Source organism: Anopheles marshallii, chromosome 3 (genome assembly GCF_943734725.1).
Source record: "Anopheles marshallii chromosome 3, idAnoMarsDA_429_01, whole genome shotgun sequence".
In the NCBI taxonomy this organism is placed as follows: Eukaryota; Metazoa; Arthropoda; class Insecta; order Diptera; family Culicidae; genus Anopheles; species Anopheles marshallii.
This window is the reverse complement of record NC_071327.1, coordinates 14,297,629-14,314,021: the sequence shown is the minus strand read 5'-3', so window position 1 is coordinate 14,314,021 and position 16,393 is coordinate 14,297,629. Positions and strand designations below refer to the sequence as shown.

At 43.5% G+C, this 16,393-nt stretch overlaps 1 protein-coding gene and 1 pseudogene across 1 annotated transcript; both read right to left on the bottom strand.

The window, feature by feature from the left end:
• Positions 1–899: 899 nt before the first annotated feature.
• LOC128713438 (synaptotagmin-1) lies at positions 900–3,927 on the bottom strand. The gene is made up of 5 exons (XM_053808297.1): positions 3,719–3,927; positions 3,420–3,613; positions 2,953–3,305; positions 2,751–2,871; positions 900–1,564 (listed from the first exon to the last, which is right to left on the bottom strand). Exons 1-5 carry the CDS (start codon positions 3,925–3,927, stop codon positions 900–902), a joined length of 1,542 nt encoding a protein of 513 aa, XP_053664272.1.
• An 8,598-nt stretch (positions 3,928–12,525) lies between these two features.
• LOC128711040 (clotting factor G beta subunit-like) lies at positions 12,526–15,609 on the bottom strand (annotated as a pseudogene).
• Positions 15,610–16,393: the final 784 nt, after the last annotated feature.

Here is a 16,393-nt window from a genome sequence, read left to right as displayed (position 1 = left end):
TCCAGGTATACATCCACTGGATTAGATACACAATATTTATTTCTGAATGTTGTTTCACATCTACTAAATACATTTCTCTCTGAGGTTGTATAAATATGTTTCATTGTTTGCAATATATGGTTCCTGCCATACATCGCCCGATGCTACTAGGTATCCCGTTTTGATTCGCACTTTTTGATAGTCCTCCGTTACCATTAACATTGGTGGTGGTACTTTGAAACGTTTACTGCACCCACTTATGTATGTGTTGTTTGTTTGTTTCTTTTGCTGTTCAGCCCTTATTTTTCCGTTCCTTTTTATTTTCTTTGTTCCCACCCACTTCTGTTTGATATTTGTATATGTATACATGTATATTTGTAAATATTTAACGTGTGAGTTTGTGTTCTTTTGCCGTTGTAAAATGGAGAGGTGCATAAGGAGCGTCATAGGAACTAACGTGATTTATGGCGCTCCGGAATAGGTGCTTCCGGGAAGGCGTGAAACGGTGCGGGAAAGCGTGTGAATATATCATGCCAACGAACGAAATGCTCTCTTGTACCTTAAATTAGAACCATAGCTTTATAGTTTCTTGTAAAATGCAGACTATTCGTTACAGAAAAACCAAAACTAGACAGTGGAATAACACAAGACAGTAATTCTCCTCAAAGTTTAAAAAAACAAATTTGTTTAATTACCATTTTGCATTTTATGCTAAACCACCGGTGTAAATATAAGGGCTTTCTTGCAGGAAAAAGAAAAATCATATCCGTGATCGTGTTATCATTAACCCGTAACTGGATGACCGGACAGAACAGAAGAGTTACCAGCAGTATAGTACATCGCGTATGCTACAATAAGTTGGTGCAGAGTTTAGCTTAGCTAAAATCCTTCTCATATTTCCCTAAAATCCTTGAGCTCTTTCACTTTTTCTTCGACCCTGCGTCGGATTTCATCTTCAGCTCGCACAGCGATATCCACTGGGCGGTTGCTGCCCGCGTACGGAACAACTCGTCGAAGAACTTTCGGTTTTCCTGCCGAAACTCTGGCCCGCTGCCGACCGTCGCACGGCCGAGCGTTTCATTCCTGCCCAACAAACTGTCGTGCAGCACTTGGAACTCGATCGAACAGTCTCGCAACATTTCGCGACTAATGTCGAAGGTCAGGGCCTCGTTGTAGACGGGTGCGGTCGTATTGCGTGCCACCGTCGTCTTGCGCTTCTTGATTCGCCGCCCATCCGCATTGTACAGGCACACCTTCACGTACGGATCGGAGGAATTTCGTGTACCGTCGATGACGCGCAGATTGCGTGCCTTGATGATGACGACCGTGAGCTTTTCGGCGGCGGGTAGATATGATAGCGACACCATCAAGTCGCCCAAATCCTGCTTGTTGTCCTGTTCGGTGTACGGTAGCAGTGGACGCCAGATGTCTATCCGTTCGGCGAGGCAAACCTGTGCCAGCGGGAACTGTACGCCACCGATGCAGACGTGGCGGGAGTACGCGTCAAAGTCGAATAGGAGAATCTCGAGTGTTCGCCTGCCGATCGTAGCCGACCGCACTTCAAACACAAAATCCTCATCAAACACTGCAAAGGAGAGAAAAGAACTTAAGCTTAAACTCAAAACGTTTCCTTTTTTTGTACATAGTCAAGATGTGGTCTGGTGGCAAGATATCTGGAATAGGATTGGGTAAATCATTAGTTAGATCATGAAATTGAGCGAACCGGTTCGTTCTTTGTGAAGAACTGAACGAACGGTACAGTTCTTTAGCTCTTTTGTCCCTCATTAAAAAAAAAATTGTTGCTCATACTTTATCTTGTACAGTTCGCTTAACCTCAGGTCTCTCACCAAATGTTCCTCAACACCATTTCCCATCGCTCCACCTACGTTACTTTCCGCTCGACCTGCGTTACGCGGCAGTTCAACCAGCGTTACAAGCCGTTCAACGTGCGTCATTCAACCTGCTTCCCAATCTCATTTAATTTCTTTTACATTTAGCGCATAATGAACCTAACCTCTCTAAATAGACAGTTCAAGCTGTGAATTATTCGTGAACTACAGTAACAAACTCGTTGAACGAAGTTCGCTGATGGAACTGATAACGAACTGGTAACTGATCGAACTGTAGAGGTTTTGTAATCCAACTCTAATCTAAGAGTCGTTAATCGGTATTACTTTAACGTTCGGTTTTACTTAATCATTGCACGGTACGTACAGTTCTTCTCTCTTGTTGACTTGATATTCTAAGTCGTAAACCAAAAAAAAGGAGCGGTATGCATTTGTATATGAAGAGCGGACTCTTCGTCTCCCCAATAAACAAGGACACATCCCAGCTGCGCAAAATAGAAAAAAGACAAAGATATAATTTTCAATATTCCAATTGATGTCCTATCTGCTCATAATACCAATCATAGTATGCCAATCATAATACTCATAGATACCAATCTGATCAGTAGGCCAGTTTGAACAAAACATTGCGTTGCAACATTCACGAGATATTAAATGTGAGCTACTCATGTGGGATTACTTGTACAAATATGTACAATGTAAGACGCAATGTTTCACGGAAGCTGTGGAAGTTGTTCGTTTGCTTGGACGGGTTATTGCTGCGAATGTCCCATCTGCCAAACGTACAATAGATTTCATTCGAAATGGTAATACATAATGCCATCCGCAAAATCCCATAATTCGTTCGCTTTCATGCTCGGAACAAGGGTCGTCCATTATGTCAACCGATGGTAACTGCCACGTAACCAACTCTCCACCACTTACCAGGGTTGAGCGTTTTCTTGTGAATCCTCGTCTGCCACATATTGTTCCGATCCGGCAGCAACCTTATCTTGGCGTACGGGTCTGCCGTCCCGCTAAAGTCCTGTGGCTGCAGGTCCTGGGCCTGGGTACGAAGGAAGTGAAAAAGGGGTTCGACTTGTTTGACGCATTATTACGAAAGGACCGGCTCGCGTTCGCCCATTACCTCGACCAGCTTCACGTTCAGGATGCCCGCCGCAGGATCGTAGCTCAGTGTCAGATGTATTGCACCGCGGGCGTCCTCACCGCCCAGCTCGTCCCGGCTAACCGTACTGCACGTGCTGACGGAGTCCAGCATATCGATCTTCGCTTGGTCAACCTTGGTCGCACCGGCCGTGCCGCCGCCCGCGGTCGCCGCAACCGTAGACACCATCGAGGTGGTGGGTTTGGCCGGGCTTGACGTAACAAGCACTACATGTTTACCCGTGCTGGCGATGGCCACCGCACCGCTGGGTGCCGCAATAACTGACCTACTGCTGCTGCAGGCAGAATCACCGCTGTCCTCGCCGGTCGTTTCCTCTGCAAGAAAACAACAAAAGATGTTTGTGGAAAATGGTTACGCCTTCGCGCCTCAACGGGGTGTTGGGTGGAGAAGGCGGTCTCTTCCGCCAACGGCGAAGCAAGAACGCTCACCGTCCGATGTGTCAATCAACTGCCCCCGGCTGTCACTTTTCCGGTAAAGGCCCTGCGACGCCCAGAACGGTGGATGGTCGGCTCGCGTCTGGGGGCTCCCACCGCTTCCACCGTTGGCTCGATTTAGATAGCGAGACGTCCCAGCGACGGCATCGACATTGTACGCAATTGGGCAGGTTATGTGTCCCTGGTGGCTACCCCCGCGCCGAAAAGATGACAAGATCGATAGAAGAAAAAGAAAACCACTCCCATCAAACAGGTGGCTCGTTTGGCACGTGTTGCGATGAATTGCCGCTTACCTGCCCCGTTGTGCCGCTTCACGCTCCTTGGCCGATTCCAGCAAATTCTTTTCGTACCAGTTGAGTCGGTAACGCTTCGAGCAGGTAATGTAAATCAGCAAACCAAGCAGCGAGACGACGAGGAACGATACCGAACCGTAGATGGCTATCTGTGTGGGATTGACACCATCCACCGACTGGCTGAACCAACTGACGATTGGAGTCTTCATCGTGACGGACGCGTTACGAGAGGTCGCCTTTATCTATCGATCTACCGACACAACACACACGGTGAATGGGACGAGAATGAATACGAAATGATAGGAAATTAATTAATTGTACAGGGTTCATTGAGCAAGCGAGCGCGAACGGTCTAGCTTTATTATCTTTCTGTTTGTTATTTTAAAGCTTCAAACCATACGAACGCTCACATGCGGCAGTCTTCATCAGCACCGACGATGAAAGTACATAAAAGAGGATGGAAATTTGATAAACTTTTCCCACAGTGTAGACGACGTACCCGTGGTTCCAATCTTGGAGATGAAGCATAAAGTGGATGGTATTACCTCTTCCCTTTAGCCGAGGAGCAAAGCTCATTTTGCTCCTGTTTCAGTTGCGAGCAGAGCATGATTTTAATCTTCCCATTCAATTTGAGTGCAAAGTTCACCAGCCACAGTGGAAGCACAGCACCGGATATGGTAGGAAAATGGAAGGTAGGGACTACTACTACTACTACTACTAATTTTAATCCCAATCTAACTCAGGTTGAGTCGTCACTGTGATAGGTTTAGTGTGGCAAAAGCTCTTTTGCGTGAGGTTAATAATTCAAAACTGTTACTTTACCGGCGATCTTTCACGGGTTTTTCTTAAACTCACAAACTTTTAATTAACGAACGGTAAGATGCTGATTACATTACACCTGAAACTCGTTCTTTGTTGGCACGTCAAGTACTCGTCTCCTGACGAGACTTAGACTCTACCAACGAGAAACAAAGTGTTTATAAACACATTAATTTAATTATTTGCATTTACATAACTACAATATCATCTCGTAAATCTGTATCGATTGAATCTGTTTTCTATCTTGTTTTTAACTTATGTCTTGTGATGTGGCAATTCTGACTTCCTTAGACTTTTGAGTCAAGTTTTGCGAGGAACTTCCTAACTCCACTGGTGGTGTACTCCAGCTAAGGAACTCCTCTCAGGGGCTTCAAGGAACTTTGTCCGCCACTGCATACAGGAGTGCGGTTGGAATGGGATTTCGTACCAGTCCTGTCGTGCGAGGAACGGCACCGATCCCTCTCTACACCCTAAGGCTTCGTCAGCAGTGTTAATAATAGCAGTTCATAATAACTGCCATCCGCAATGCTGTTATTAGCTATTAAAAATTGAAAACAAACCACCATAAACTCAGCCACCATAAAGAAGAATATTAACCAATATCTTAAAGCTTTAAAAAGGAAACCAAAAAGTTTAATTAAATTCATCCACACGTTGGCTTCCATCATTTCCTTTACTTTTTTCGTGCTCATCATTTCTTAACCGCATTTACACTGTCCTTTTGTTGTTCGCACCGTCTCGGTCGAAGGCACGTGCGCGCCGTCCATCTTTTCATCTTCGCCAACTAATCCTGACGTCATCGTTCAATATTTCATCCCCCGAGAGGCGTAATTGAATCAAAAAGCATATTTCTGACGTGATCGGCATCGGTAAGGATGCTTCTGCATTCCGCTCGGGTCTCGCCTCGGTACGCCTCGGAATGCTTTAATGTGATCTTTCAGAGCGTGTCAAACCATCCGAACCGTCACAAGCGTCCTGTGGCGGAACGTCCGGTAAGGACGTAAATGAATGTTCCCCCGATCATTATCACACACTGTTGTTTTTTTTTTCTCGCGTTCCTGACCATCCCTCCCGGGGGAGCAGTGGTGAATATCGTTCGGTTAGAGTTGTGGAATTTACGCGTTTCTCTTCCGCTGTTGCCGGGGTCTTACTCACTTCCTGCTACACTCAATATCCTTGCTAGGGGTTGTTTTTTTTTGTATTCTGTTTTTTTTCTTTGCTGCATTGCGTGCACGTTGATCTTTAATGCGGCACGACAACACTGTCGACGGCAGCCATGCGATATGACGACCATGCCACGGACGGCTACAAGAGTCGACTCCCAATTAGTGGATCCCACTTTGTCGGGGGACAAATGCGGCGGTGAACGGTACACATTCATCTCAATTTTTCGTTCGTTAGACCTCTTTTTTTGCACACAACATAACAAAAGTACAGCACGTTAACAAGCAGAGGGCTCACGTTTCAAAAACCCAATGTAAATTTGGATCCAAAAACCCTACAGCAATAAAGCTAAATTTAATTTGCTAGGTCAGCGAGTAAACTAATTGTAATCGGGTGCAAAATTGTTTTAAACAATACAAACAACAGCACCACTCTCTGTTTTCCCCCAATACGATACGCTTGCGTCGGACGGGGTGAGTAGGACGAAACTTTATCTTTTGCGTAGCGTAGGTACGTTAAAATGTCTTCCCCCCTTAAACGTAATTACCATTTTCCAGCGGGTCGACATGACGGCATCGACATTTCTTTTTTTTTTTAATTTACCTTTCCCATGTACTGTTAAATGCCACTTAACGTTAAGCACACACACACACAGAAAACTGACTGGCAGAAGCTTTCGCTTCGCGTGCAGTGAGTGGTGCTCAACAAGTACGATTTAAAAGTATGACCGGCCAACAATTCCATTCGCTTCTGGACGCATAGGAAGTATGTTACAGGGAACGTAATGATACGCTATTTAACTTTTATTAGTATCGGCATTGACGATTACTTCCATTGCTTCGTTAGTGCTTTAATCACACGCTGATGGAAAGTTGTTCAAATAAACTACACAAAAAAAAATGGCGCAATCCAATAGTATAAAGGTAGCTGGGCCGGTCTGCACACGATAGGACCGAGAAAACATCCCATCTGGACCATTTCTCCTTAGCTAAGACTAACTATTTGGCTACGTGTTAAAGTAATTTAATACTAAAATTAAATTTAATATTTTTCTAAAACTAAAATTGAGGAACTCTTAAAAAATGTGGAAATTTAAACAAAAAATTCTACACCTTAAGGATCAGTACGATAAATGGTAGTATCGTTGTGTTTAAAAATATTTACAACTACATTAACAACTTGTCAACAACTTTTCTATAGTCATGGCACACTTGTTGGTAACTTTCAGTGTATTATAATATTTACATAAAACGGTAAAGATGTCATATGTTCTCCTCTCTCCTAGAATGACTCGTCCGTTATATCTATTATCACCCTTCGGACATCCCTTGGTGACCTTCGTATTTTTCTCCCTTTTTTTATATATGCCCAAACTTCGGTTAAAAAAAAGTTTACCATCACCTAAATTATCACCCGGTTTCGGGATGATTTATGGCTTGATTTTTTCTTCCTTTCACTCTTACTGAGAAATAACAGCGTTACTCGCGTGGGCAACTAAGTATCGCCCAGCAGGAAGGATACCGCGGGAAGTAATGGAAAGCAAAATAAAAGAAGTATACGCTTGCAACAAGAAAATATTATATTATATTTCACGATGTAAATCTTTCCTTTCCTTTCGATAAAATATCTTGACCACATCCTTCCGATCCTGTGGCGATCCCGGCTGGTGGGCGTGTGCGGCTAATGTATGGGAAATGCTTCCCTGTGCAAAAAGGGAACTTGGAATGTCTTCTTGCAAGACCCCAAACGGAACGGTACGTGATGTGCCAACCCGGTGCGCTTGAGCAAGGTTACTTGAGACTTGTGACATCGCATAATCGCCGCACCATTGCCAGCACATCGCCCGCACTTGCCAACCTGCCGGTCGGTGAAATCGTCGGTAAAGAATGGCTTCAAGTGTGTTGGCATGTGTGGCGAATGGTAGATGTCGCCTGGCGGTATGAAAACATCCTTCACAACAGTAGCAAACAGCTCTGGCTTGGGATACGAGCGTTTGAAGGAGCGGTGGTACGCGCTAAAGGACAGCTCGTGCAGTGCAACAATGCAGAAGATTTGACTCTGTACGGTTGTGTATGTGTGCAATGGTTACAACTATAACAACAGCAGGATACTCCTCAAATGCCAAGACAAACCTGTAACCATTCCTCATCAACAAATCCGTTGGTGCATGGTTTTCAGCACGTAACAGAACGCTTTTTTTGTGTAATTGTTGTTACGTGTCAACTTACAAATTAGAAACGAAACATACGAGTATACATCGTTCATACTCAGCGCGTATTTTAAATAGTTTATTGTTAAAATATCCAATTAAGTTGAATTAATTATGGTAAAATTGAACGGTTGATGTAGGAGTTTAAAATTATTAAGAAGATTCCAAATGAATGAAAAGTTTAAAATGACAATTGGGATAACTTGTTAAAAACACAGATATAAAACAAATATAAATAAGGAGAGCTAACACTAAAATATAAATGAAAGGTTGATAAATTATGCTTTTACGGAAAAAAGATGTACTGCTATGTAAAAGGTAGACGAGCCTTCAAACTAGTTATGTTGAATTATGGATGTAATAACTGATGTATACCCAACAACAGAGTTTTGTTGACAATTTTCTCATGTCTTATTGAAATCCGTTTCAAGACACTTAACTATATGTAGTCTAAGAGGCAGACCTAAGACAGACAGACTTGTTAGGCTATTTTGGTGCTCATTAGGAATGTAAGTAAATTGGTACACCTTTAGCTAGTAACAATCGAACGTTCTTTTCCACTGTTGATCTTCCTAAGCGGGCCTCTACAACTACTTAACCCATTATAACTCAGGAATACGGAATCCAAATGCATATGGATTGAAACTTTGCAGTCCATCTAGAAAACATCCCAAAAGGACATCTTTTCATTTAAACGTCTTCAGAAGTCCTCGGTCCTTCCTTACTTTTTTTACTCCAATTTACCAGTACATTGCACACAACAAAACTCAAGATATTCCATCAAAATTTACCCACGATATGTTCCTGGCAATAAAAGGCACTCTTAAAATATCGTCTGGTGTCCTTTAACACATGATAGGCACTTTAGTTGCATTATTACCGCAACATAAAAGCAATTTTTTCCACTTTCATATGCTGGAATATAGTGTGTTAAGAGCCAGTAATACACAACTCACTCGACACTTCGAGTGAGAGATTAAGGACCGTGCCTCCAGTGAGATTGACCATTGCGATGAGATATGAGATAACCGACCATTGCTCACATGCAGATATGCAATGGATGGAATTCAATAACGAAACATTTACGTTTTTCAACATTGTGCATCGAATCAATCAATTTAAATCTTTTTTCTCTTTGACTTTACACTTATTAGTTAATTATAGAAACCAGATGTGTTTGGTTTGATTTCCTCGGAGTGAGCGAATGATGCGACAGCTTAAACTAACAAAAATATAAAAAGCCTTAACATTTTATACTTAGGGTCTTCCGATCAGATTCGATGTAAAAATGGTTGATTTCACCCTTTGTCTATCAAGGAAGCAAGTTATTAAGTCCTTTATCTTATTAGAAATCCCTACAACTCTTGCTTTAAATGTTTTTATGCTTCTACTTATCTAAGTTTATCTAATTCTACTAGGTTTCAGTTCAAATATCATAATGCTGTAGTTTGAAAATAAAAATGTTCAAAAATCTTATTGTTAGTTGCACTACTTAAGAATTCCCCTCTCTTAACAAATGTCCAGTTTAAGTCACTAACGATACACTCCAACATTAACTTAATTTTTTATGTAGTTTATGCGTTTAGCTGATACATTTTGGATGCAAATATGGTTCCCAACGGCACTGCACTGCATGGTGCCGGTTTTGCAATGCCACAAGGCCGCTGGAAAGATGTGTATCATTTTTCTGACATTTATGACACGTCCTCCTGATGGATAGCTTTTGATAAATGTCGTAGCGAAACAGTCGCATAACAGTGAATTACGCAGACGAATAAATCATGTCGAGAGCTATGGCCCATTTTGGACGATTTGGTACAGCCTCAGTAATACATATCTACTTGGGGGGGGGTTTAGTGAACCTTGAGGCATGTTGTGATATGTACAGATTATATCAAATCACACACAAAATGTAACTCATTTCTCCCCATACCGTATGAAACCATTATTTAAATTATGTGCCACGTGTAATCACATTCCAAACACCGCGACACACATGCCAGCAATTATCCTGGCCGCATCGGACACCCATGGGCTTCCCATCGGAGCAGCGGAATCGCAACGGTAGTAAATATTTAATCCATTTTCTCATCACCACATCACCCGTTCACCCGGTGGCGAGAGATGTACTCGATTTTCCTCGAATGTCACTTACCTTACCTTACCAGCCACCGTCACCGATTGATGCACAACCCAAATGATCAATTACTTCGATGAAACCGGACGATAAAGCGAAGCCGTTAAAACGCTCGCCCAGATCGTCACCGGGCGGTGGAACGTACATTTGCCACGAGTTTGTCATGCCACGCTTTACCTACATCCGGTATCGCACGTTATAAATGCACTTTATATCCTCGACTGGCGCCTTCCGTTGTGGTGGTCACTGTGCTGATATGGGAGGGGGGGAGTGGGGGTTTCGATGCTGGCAAACAATATGTTTGAAATGTCGCCCAATTTGTGCTGCGGATCTTTAATACATTTTTACGATGGTGCAAGCACCTAGTGCACGGTGCTCATACGCTGCCATGGCATGGTCGGCCCTAGCGACATGCTGCATCCGCATGCATGCATGGAGTGTTTTAAGACTTTTTGAGTCACTGTGAGGATGGAAATCGATTTACCACTTCTAGGTCACTAGCTAATCAAGCTGCACGATCGAACTCCGTGGTGGAGGACACTAAATTAAGCGTCTAGCGAGGGCATCTGATTCACCGTAAAATTGCAACCACCTGGAACCAAGGCTTCCGGATAAGATACCACCGTCGGGCATCCACACACCGGACTGCTACTCTACTGAAACCGGAATGAACCGTACAGCCCAACACACCGCGGTGAAGCGAGTGCCGTTCCGACGAACCGACGTTCCCCTCGTCAGATAGGCGTAACTCACGGCACTCACGGTCACTTCCATCGGGAGCATGCGCATCAGCCGAAACAAGCCAACTTTTGCAACAACCGAACAACGTGTTGCCGTTCCGAATGGTTGCCCCGTTTCGACTTTCTTCGGTGAAACGCGGCTACCCAAACAACACAACACCGCTCCAAAAGGCGTTCGCAGAGTTCGCCCATCCGTTGACGCGACGGGTATGAAAGAAAAGATTAAAGTTCTTCCACCATCCCGCACCCGCTGGTGGAAGCGGGAGGAGTTGCCGAAAAATTAGGAATTTACGTTATTCCCCAGGCGGGTACACACGGCCACCCAATTGGGCCCCAAATTGGTGTACCGTTGCCGCCGAAGGAAACGATACAGCCAAGCAGTGGGTTTGACAATGTCTTTCGATTAAATGCGTGCGCTCTCAACCACTTGTAATTCGCAGTTAAGCTTTTATTTCATAAATGGCGCTCGCCGTGCCATCACATCCCGTTTACTGGCGGGCGGATAATGGCTTAAATCGGGACTTTGATGAAGATGAAACCTTTCTTGAGGGGACAGCAGCAGCTTCGTTACGATGGCTTCTTGGTGGAGACATGATTAGTGGTGTTTTGTAATGCTTATTTCTCAATCTCGTCTGTTTGCTCTCTTTGCTTAGAGAGGTCATACTTATAGACTTATAGGCTTATTGCTATATTTTATTTATATCAAAGAATGAAGGCTCTTCACCGTATCGACCGTAGAAATTTATAATGAACATTAGTCTCCAAAAAAGGGGGCCCTGTAGGTGTATTGGTAGCGGTCAAAGAATGTCAAAAATGGCAGACCCCAACTTCTTGAAGTTGTTGTGCCGATAAAGAGGAAAACTCTCCAAACGAAGTTCATAATGAGCGTTAGTTTTAATAAAACAATTCGCATCAAAATTCTCCAGAACTTCAAAAGAATGCCTCAAACCTCCAGCACGATTTGATTGTTAATGTATTTCTTCTTTAACTCGTATCACTTACTACCGCTTGAAGCTTTATCAAACTTCGTAGTGTGCTTTACAGCCGAGACAAACACTATGATTCATTCACAAAACCCGTGAATTATTAATCTAAGATTTATGGATTTATGTTGATTGATGGCGAAACTCTTGCTACTTCACCAGAGTGAACTACACCGGGCGAAGCGAGCTGATAGCTCATGGTTGTCTCATGGATTCTTTAATCATAAGTCCAGCCAACAGCCGTCCGACTTGCTGCAAATTTGGTTTATTTTGGCCAGCAAAACCGCTAGTTTGAATCAGATTACAATCAATCGAGCACAGTTTCGTTTTTGAAATATTTATTCACCTAAATCCAATGATTGACCTGGCTGTTCGTAATGCTGTCCAATCAACTTCACCGAGCACTGTTTCAGCTTCTCGGAACTCTAATGGAATTAATTCTCTAGTGCAGTGAATCTTCTGCCACAGAGTAGAGAATTTCCTTCCCTCGACTTGACAGTGACTCGTCCGGTGAATGGACACGCTTCGTTAAAGTTTCTTTAAGACATCGCAAAGAACACTCCTGCTAGACGATTTGTCTCCGGCACGCACCTGAAACTCACACACAGCCAATTTCACCCTTAAAAAATTCACATCTTAATCCCATTTTTCCCAAGCATCCCTTCGCATCGTTGCAGCGCTTCGTGGCGTCTTCGTCGAAAGTAATTGCTAACTGTCACCTGCACATTCTCGTGTCGTTCTCGGCTCGGCACAATTCACCCGGTGCACCAGCAAGCACCGCGACTTTGCCTCCGAATCCAGCTCACAAACCGACTAACCCTTGCGTACACCCCGGGATAGTTCCGTTGGGCGCACTCGTTGCCCCAGGACACAACGCCCACGATCTGCTGCTGACCGCTTTCACTCGTCGTCAGCTGCAGTGGGCCACCACTATCGCCCTGGCAGGAATCGCGGCCACCCTCCAGATACCCGGCACACAACATTTTCGCCGTGATTTGGAAGCGAAAGTAACCCGCCTTTCGGCACTGCTGGTTGGTCAGGATGGGCACGGTCAGCTGCTGCAAGTGCTCCGACAACTCGCCACTGTCGGTCGTGCCCCAACCGGTAACGATTGCTTCCCTTCCTTCGAAGGTCGATGCATCGACGGGCAGACAGATCGGAACTAGGCCGTCCTCAGCCCGAATCGGCTCCTTCAACAGCAACAGTGCCACATCGTTGTTGTTTCTGACTTGCTGGTACCAATTCAATATGATGCGTGTCACCCGGCGATGGACGGCGTCCGCGTTCAGGGTGACAATGTTCGGACGTCTTAGGTACACCTCGAACTCAGCCGCATCCAGCCGTGCCACACAGTGGGCCGCCGTCAGGATGTAGCGATCGTTAATCAAGCTTCCACCGCAGGTGAACCGTTCCCGGTAGTAGAGTGCCGCCATCCAAGGGAATCGGTCAATGTCGGACGCGTTGCCACCGATAACACGCAACGTGTTCGGCATCGGTGGGTCGGGCTGCTTACCGCAAACTGCAACCCGAGAGGGGATTAAATGCACTCTTCTTATCCGAATAGCACCTTCTGGTAGTATACGAACCACATGGCGGACATCCGCCATTTTCCTCGGCACTGATCGGCCACCACAAGGACACTAGCACCAGCTTCCAGCAGAGCGGCGTGCAGAAGCTGAACGCGTGCATGTTATTGGTGTTGCTTGAGGGTGCGATTTCGGTGCAACCATGCAGTATGCACCAGCGCAACTGATGGTGTACCATTTCACCCGCAATAACTAAAGAATGCGTTCACGAGACGCCAACGGACAGTGTAGTGCGTTTCGACGATGTGGTGGGAAGAATTTGACGTTAGGAAAATCTTAATTCCCTATGCAATAAAATATCTAAAAATTTATCGAGAAAAAAATTCTCTAAGCTTGTGTAAAAGAGGGACATTAAGTAATAATTTAAATATTAATTTAATTAATTTACACAACAAGATCATTACATTGAAAATTATCCATTCTTAGATACAATGCTTCAAATTAATAAAAAAAAAAGTTGAGTTGAAAATTGTTTACAAAAAAGATAAAATACTTTCTTCCATTATAAAGCACGGTGTAGCGGAGGCATCGAGAGCTTTTGCTATCCAATCGCTTCAATGTAATATTGTCGCCAAACTACAACACTTCGATATTGGCAAAACAATTTCCAATAGCACGGCCACACAGAGGCAAACAAGGTTGACCTTTACCCAACCTAACCCGATGCCACCGCAGCAGCAGCAACACGAATCGCACAAGATTAAACCATCCCTTTGCCGAGCAAAGCTTCCCGCCCAAGACAGCAGCTTCGCCCGGTACGAACGCAAAACTTTTAATCCGTGTGCACTTCCATAGTCCGTCGGAACCAGTTTGGTGTCTCGGCACACAGCTGGTTAATATTAAAAGCGACACACCGCACGGGAGGCAACGTGCGGACTGCTGCACGGGCAGCAAAACAACGATGACACCAGAGAAAGCACCACGATTGCACTTTTGCACCGTTGTTGAACGAAGCTCTTAGCGCCTTTCTCCCGTGGTATCGAATGTGTGCTGTGCTGTGTATGTGAGGCGCGCTTTTTACGTTCGTTCGCTGCTGGTGCCGATTGTGCTGCATCGAACAGCGAACTGTGCTTTCGAAACTTTGTAACGAGCGGGCTCGAATGGGCGATGGTCCTGGTTTGTTTTCTTCGTGAAAAGGCGATATTATGTGCAACGACGCACGGAAGCGGACGGATAGTTGTGTTAACCTTTTACATGCTTCGTGGTGTGTACAATATTGTGGCCAGAAACTTTGTGCCTGGTTGGCAGTCTACGGACACATTGAATCCCGTATACTTGGTGGTAGTGGAAAAGGTTGGAGGAAGGTTTTTTTTTTAATGTCTTCCCTTCCATCGTTTGATTATAGCGAAAGTAATTTTGAAGTAATCTTGCTGTCTAGTTAATTTTCCACCATTATGACCCAAAATGAATTACCGATTGGTGGAAAAGCAAATATTTCGACTGCATTTTCTTACTGCAACACCCAAATATGGGTGACGCGGAATGTTTTCAGGGACAGTGCGTCACCCAATATATGGGTGACGCTCTTGTGCACTTAAAAATTAAAGATTCGTTTGCATTTTTGATGCGAAATCAATAGAACAACCTCCGGAGTATTATTTAGAAATAAATAAAATACACATTTTTAACTTTCATAGATGAGTATATTATTTCGTAATTAAAAATAATAACGACATTGAAACAAGCTCTCCAATTCTGTGATGGTTTTCGACAGTTCTAAAAGGTTATAAAAAATATATTATTATTTATTTTGTATGTAAAACGTTTTTTGTTGCTGTTTATTACACACTTTTCGCTAATGTTCGCTAAATCCCGAATGCGAGAAATGTAATAAATTGTTATTATACGACATCTTTTGCGGTTGTTAGTACCGGGGACTCTTTAAGATAAACTTTGATAATCAATGAATGGATGTTTTCTATTTTTACCATTTTAGTACTTCAGAATATGATAAGTATATTTTATTTTATTTTATTTTATTTTCTGAATAAAAATATATTAAATTATTTCGTTAATTTTTGGAAAAGCAATACAGAGGTATTTTCGATCCTTACGCAACTTGCCTAAACATGTTAATGTAATAGTGCCATCGTTTTCAACGTAATATATTTAGCAAACATTCAACAACATTAGCTCATTTACAAAACAAATAATCTCATAACACATTATGCTGCATTGGGGAAACTCCCACAGCTCTCATGCAGATCATTTAATAAATGTCCTACACGGATACTCGTCTTCGTGGTCGGCCATTTTGTTGCAAACCATATACTAATGGACAACACAAACATGGCGCTTAGAGATTTCGTTTTTCCTGGTACTTTTAGGTCAGGTGAAGCAGAGGCCGTTGTCCTCGTACTCCTGACATCGTAATTTGTGCTTTTAACTAAACCGGTGGGCAATAAGGCTGGTGAACCGTATACGGACATTTAGAGAGATTTGAGAGAGATTTTTGTTAGCTGGGGATGTTTCCAATCCGGCTTCGGTATTATCGATAAATTCTGGTCGAAACATTATGATTCCTGTTTGTAATGAATCTCTTTCACATGTGATACATTGTTTATGTTTCCATCAAACTAAAGTAAATAACAACCCTAATTTATAATGCATATTGTTCGATTTTTTTGATCCGAAAGCCTGGTACACACACTTTACACATAGTCCATTGTCTAAATTGCCATCCTAATTGCAACTTAATCCTTCTGTATCAGGCTTAAACGGATTAGTTTGTGTTTAAACCGTGCGCCCACTTTAATATAGTTCATTTAAAATTCTATCTCGAAGGATCTTTCCGCCAGAACATAACGGCACGGTACCTCCAATCCAATGGGTATCTCAATTAACATAAGCTCGCTCGCTAATTGGCAAAGTTAGTTTGAACCGTGCTGGCCGTGAATTTTAATGCGCGTCTACGACCACAAACGACAACACGCAACGCTGCGAGCCAAATGTTGGGCGCATTTCTGCGGATTACTAATGTCGAGCAATTCATCAAACGACCAGCATCGTTAGTTTGCTTCGTCCCGCGGGGAAAAGT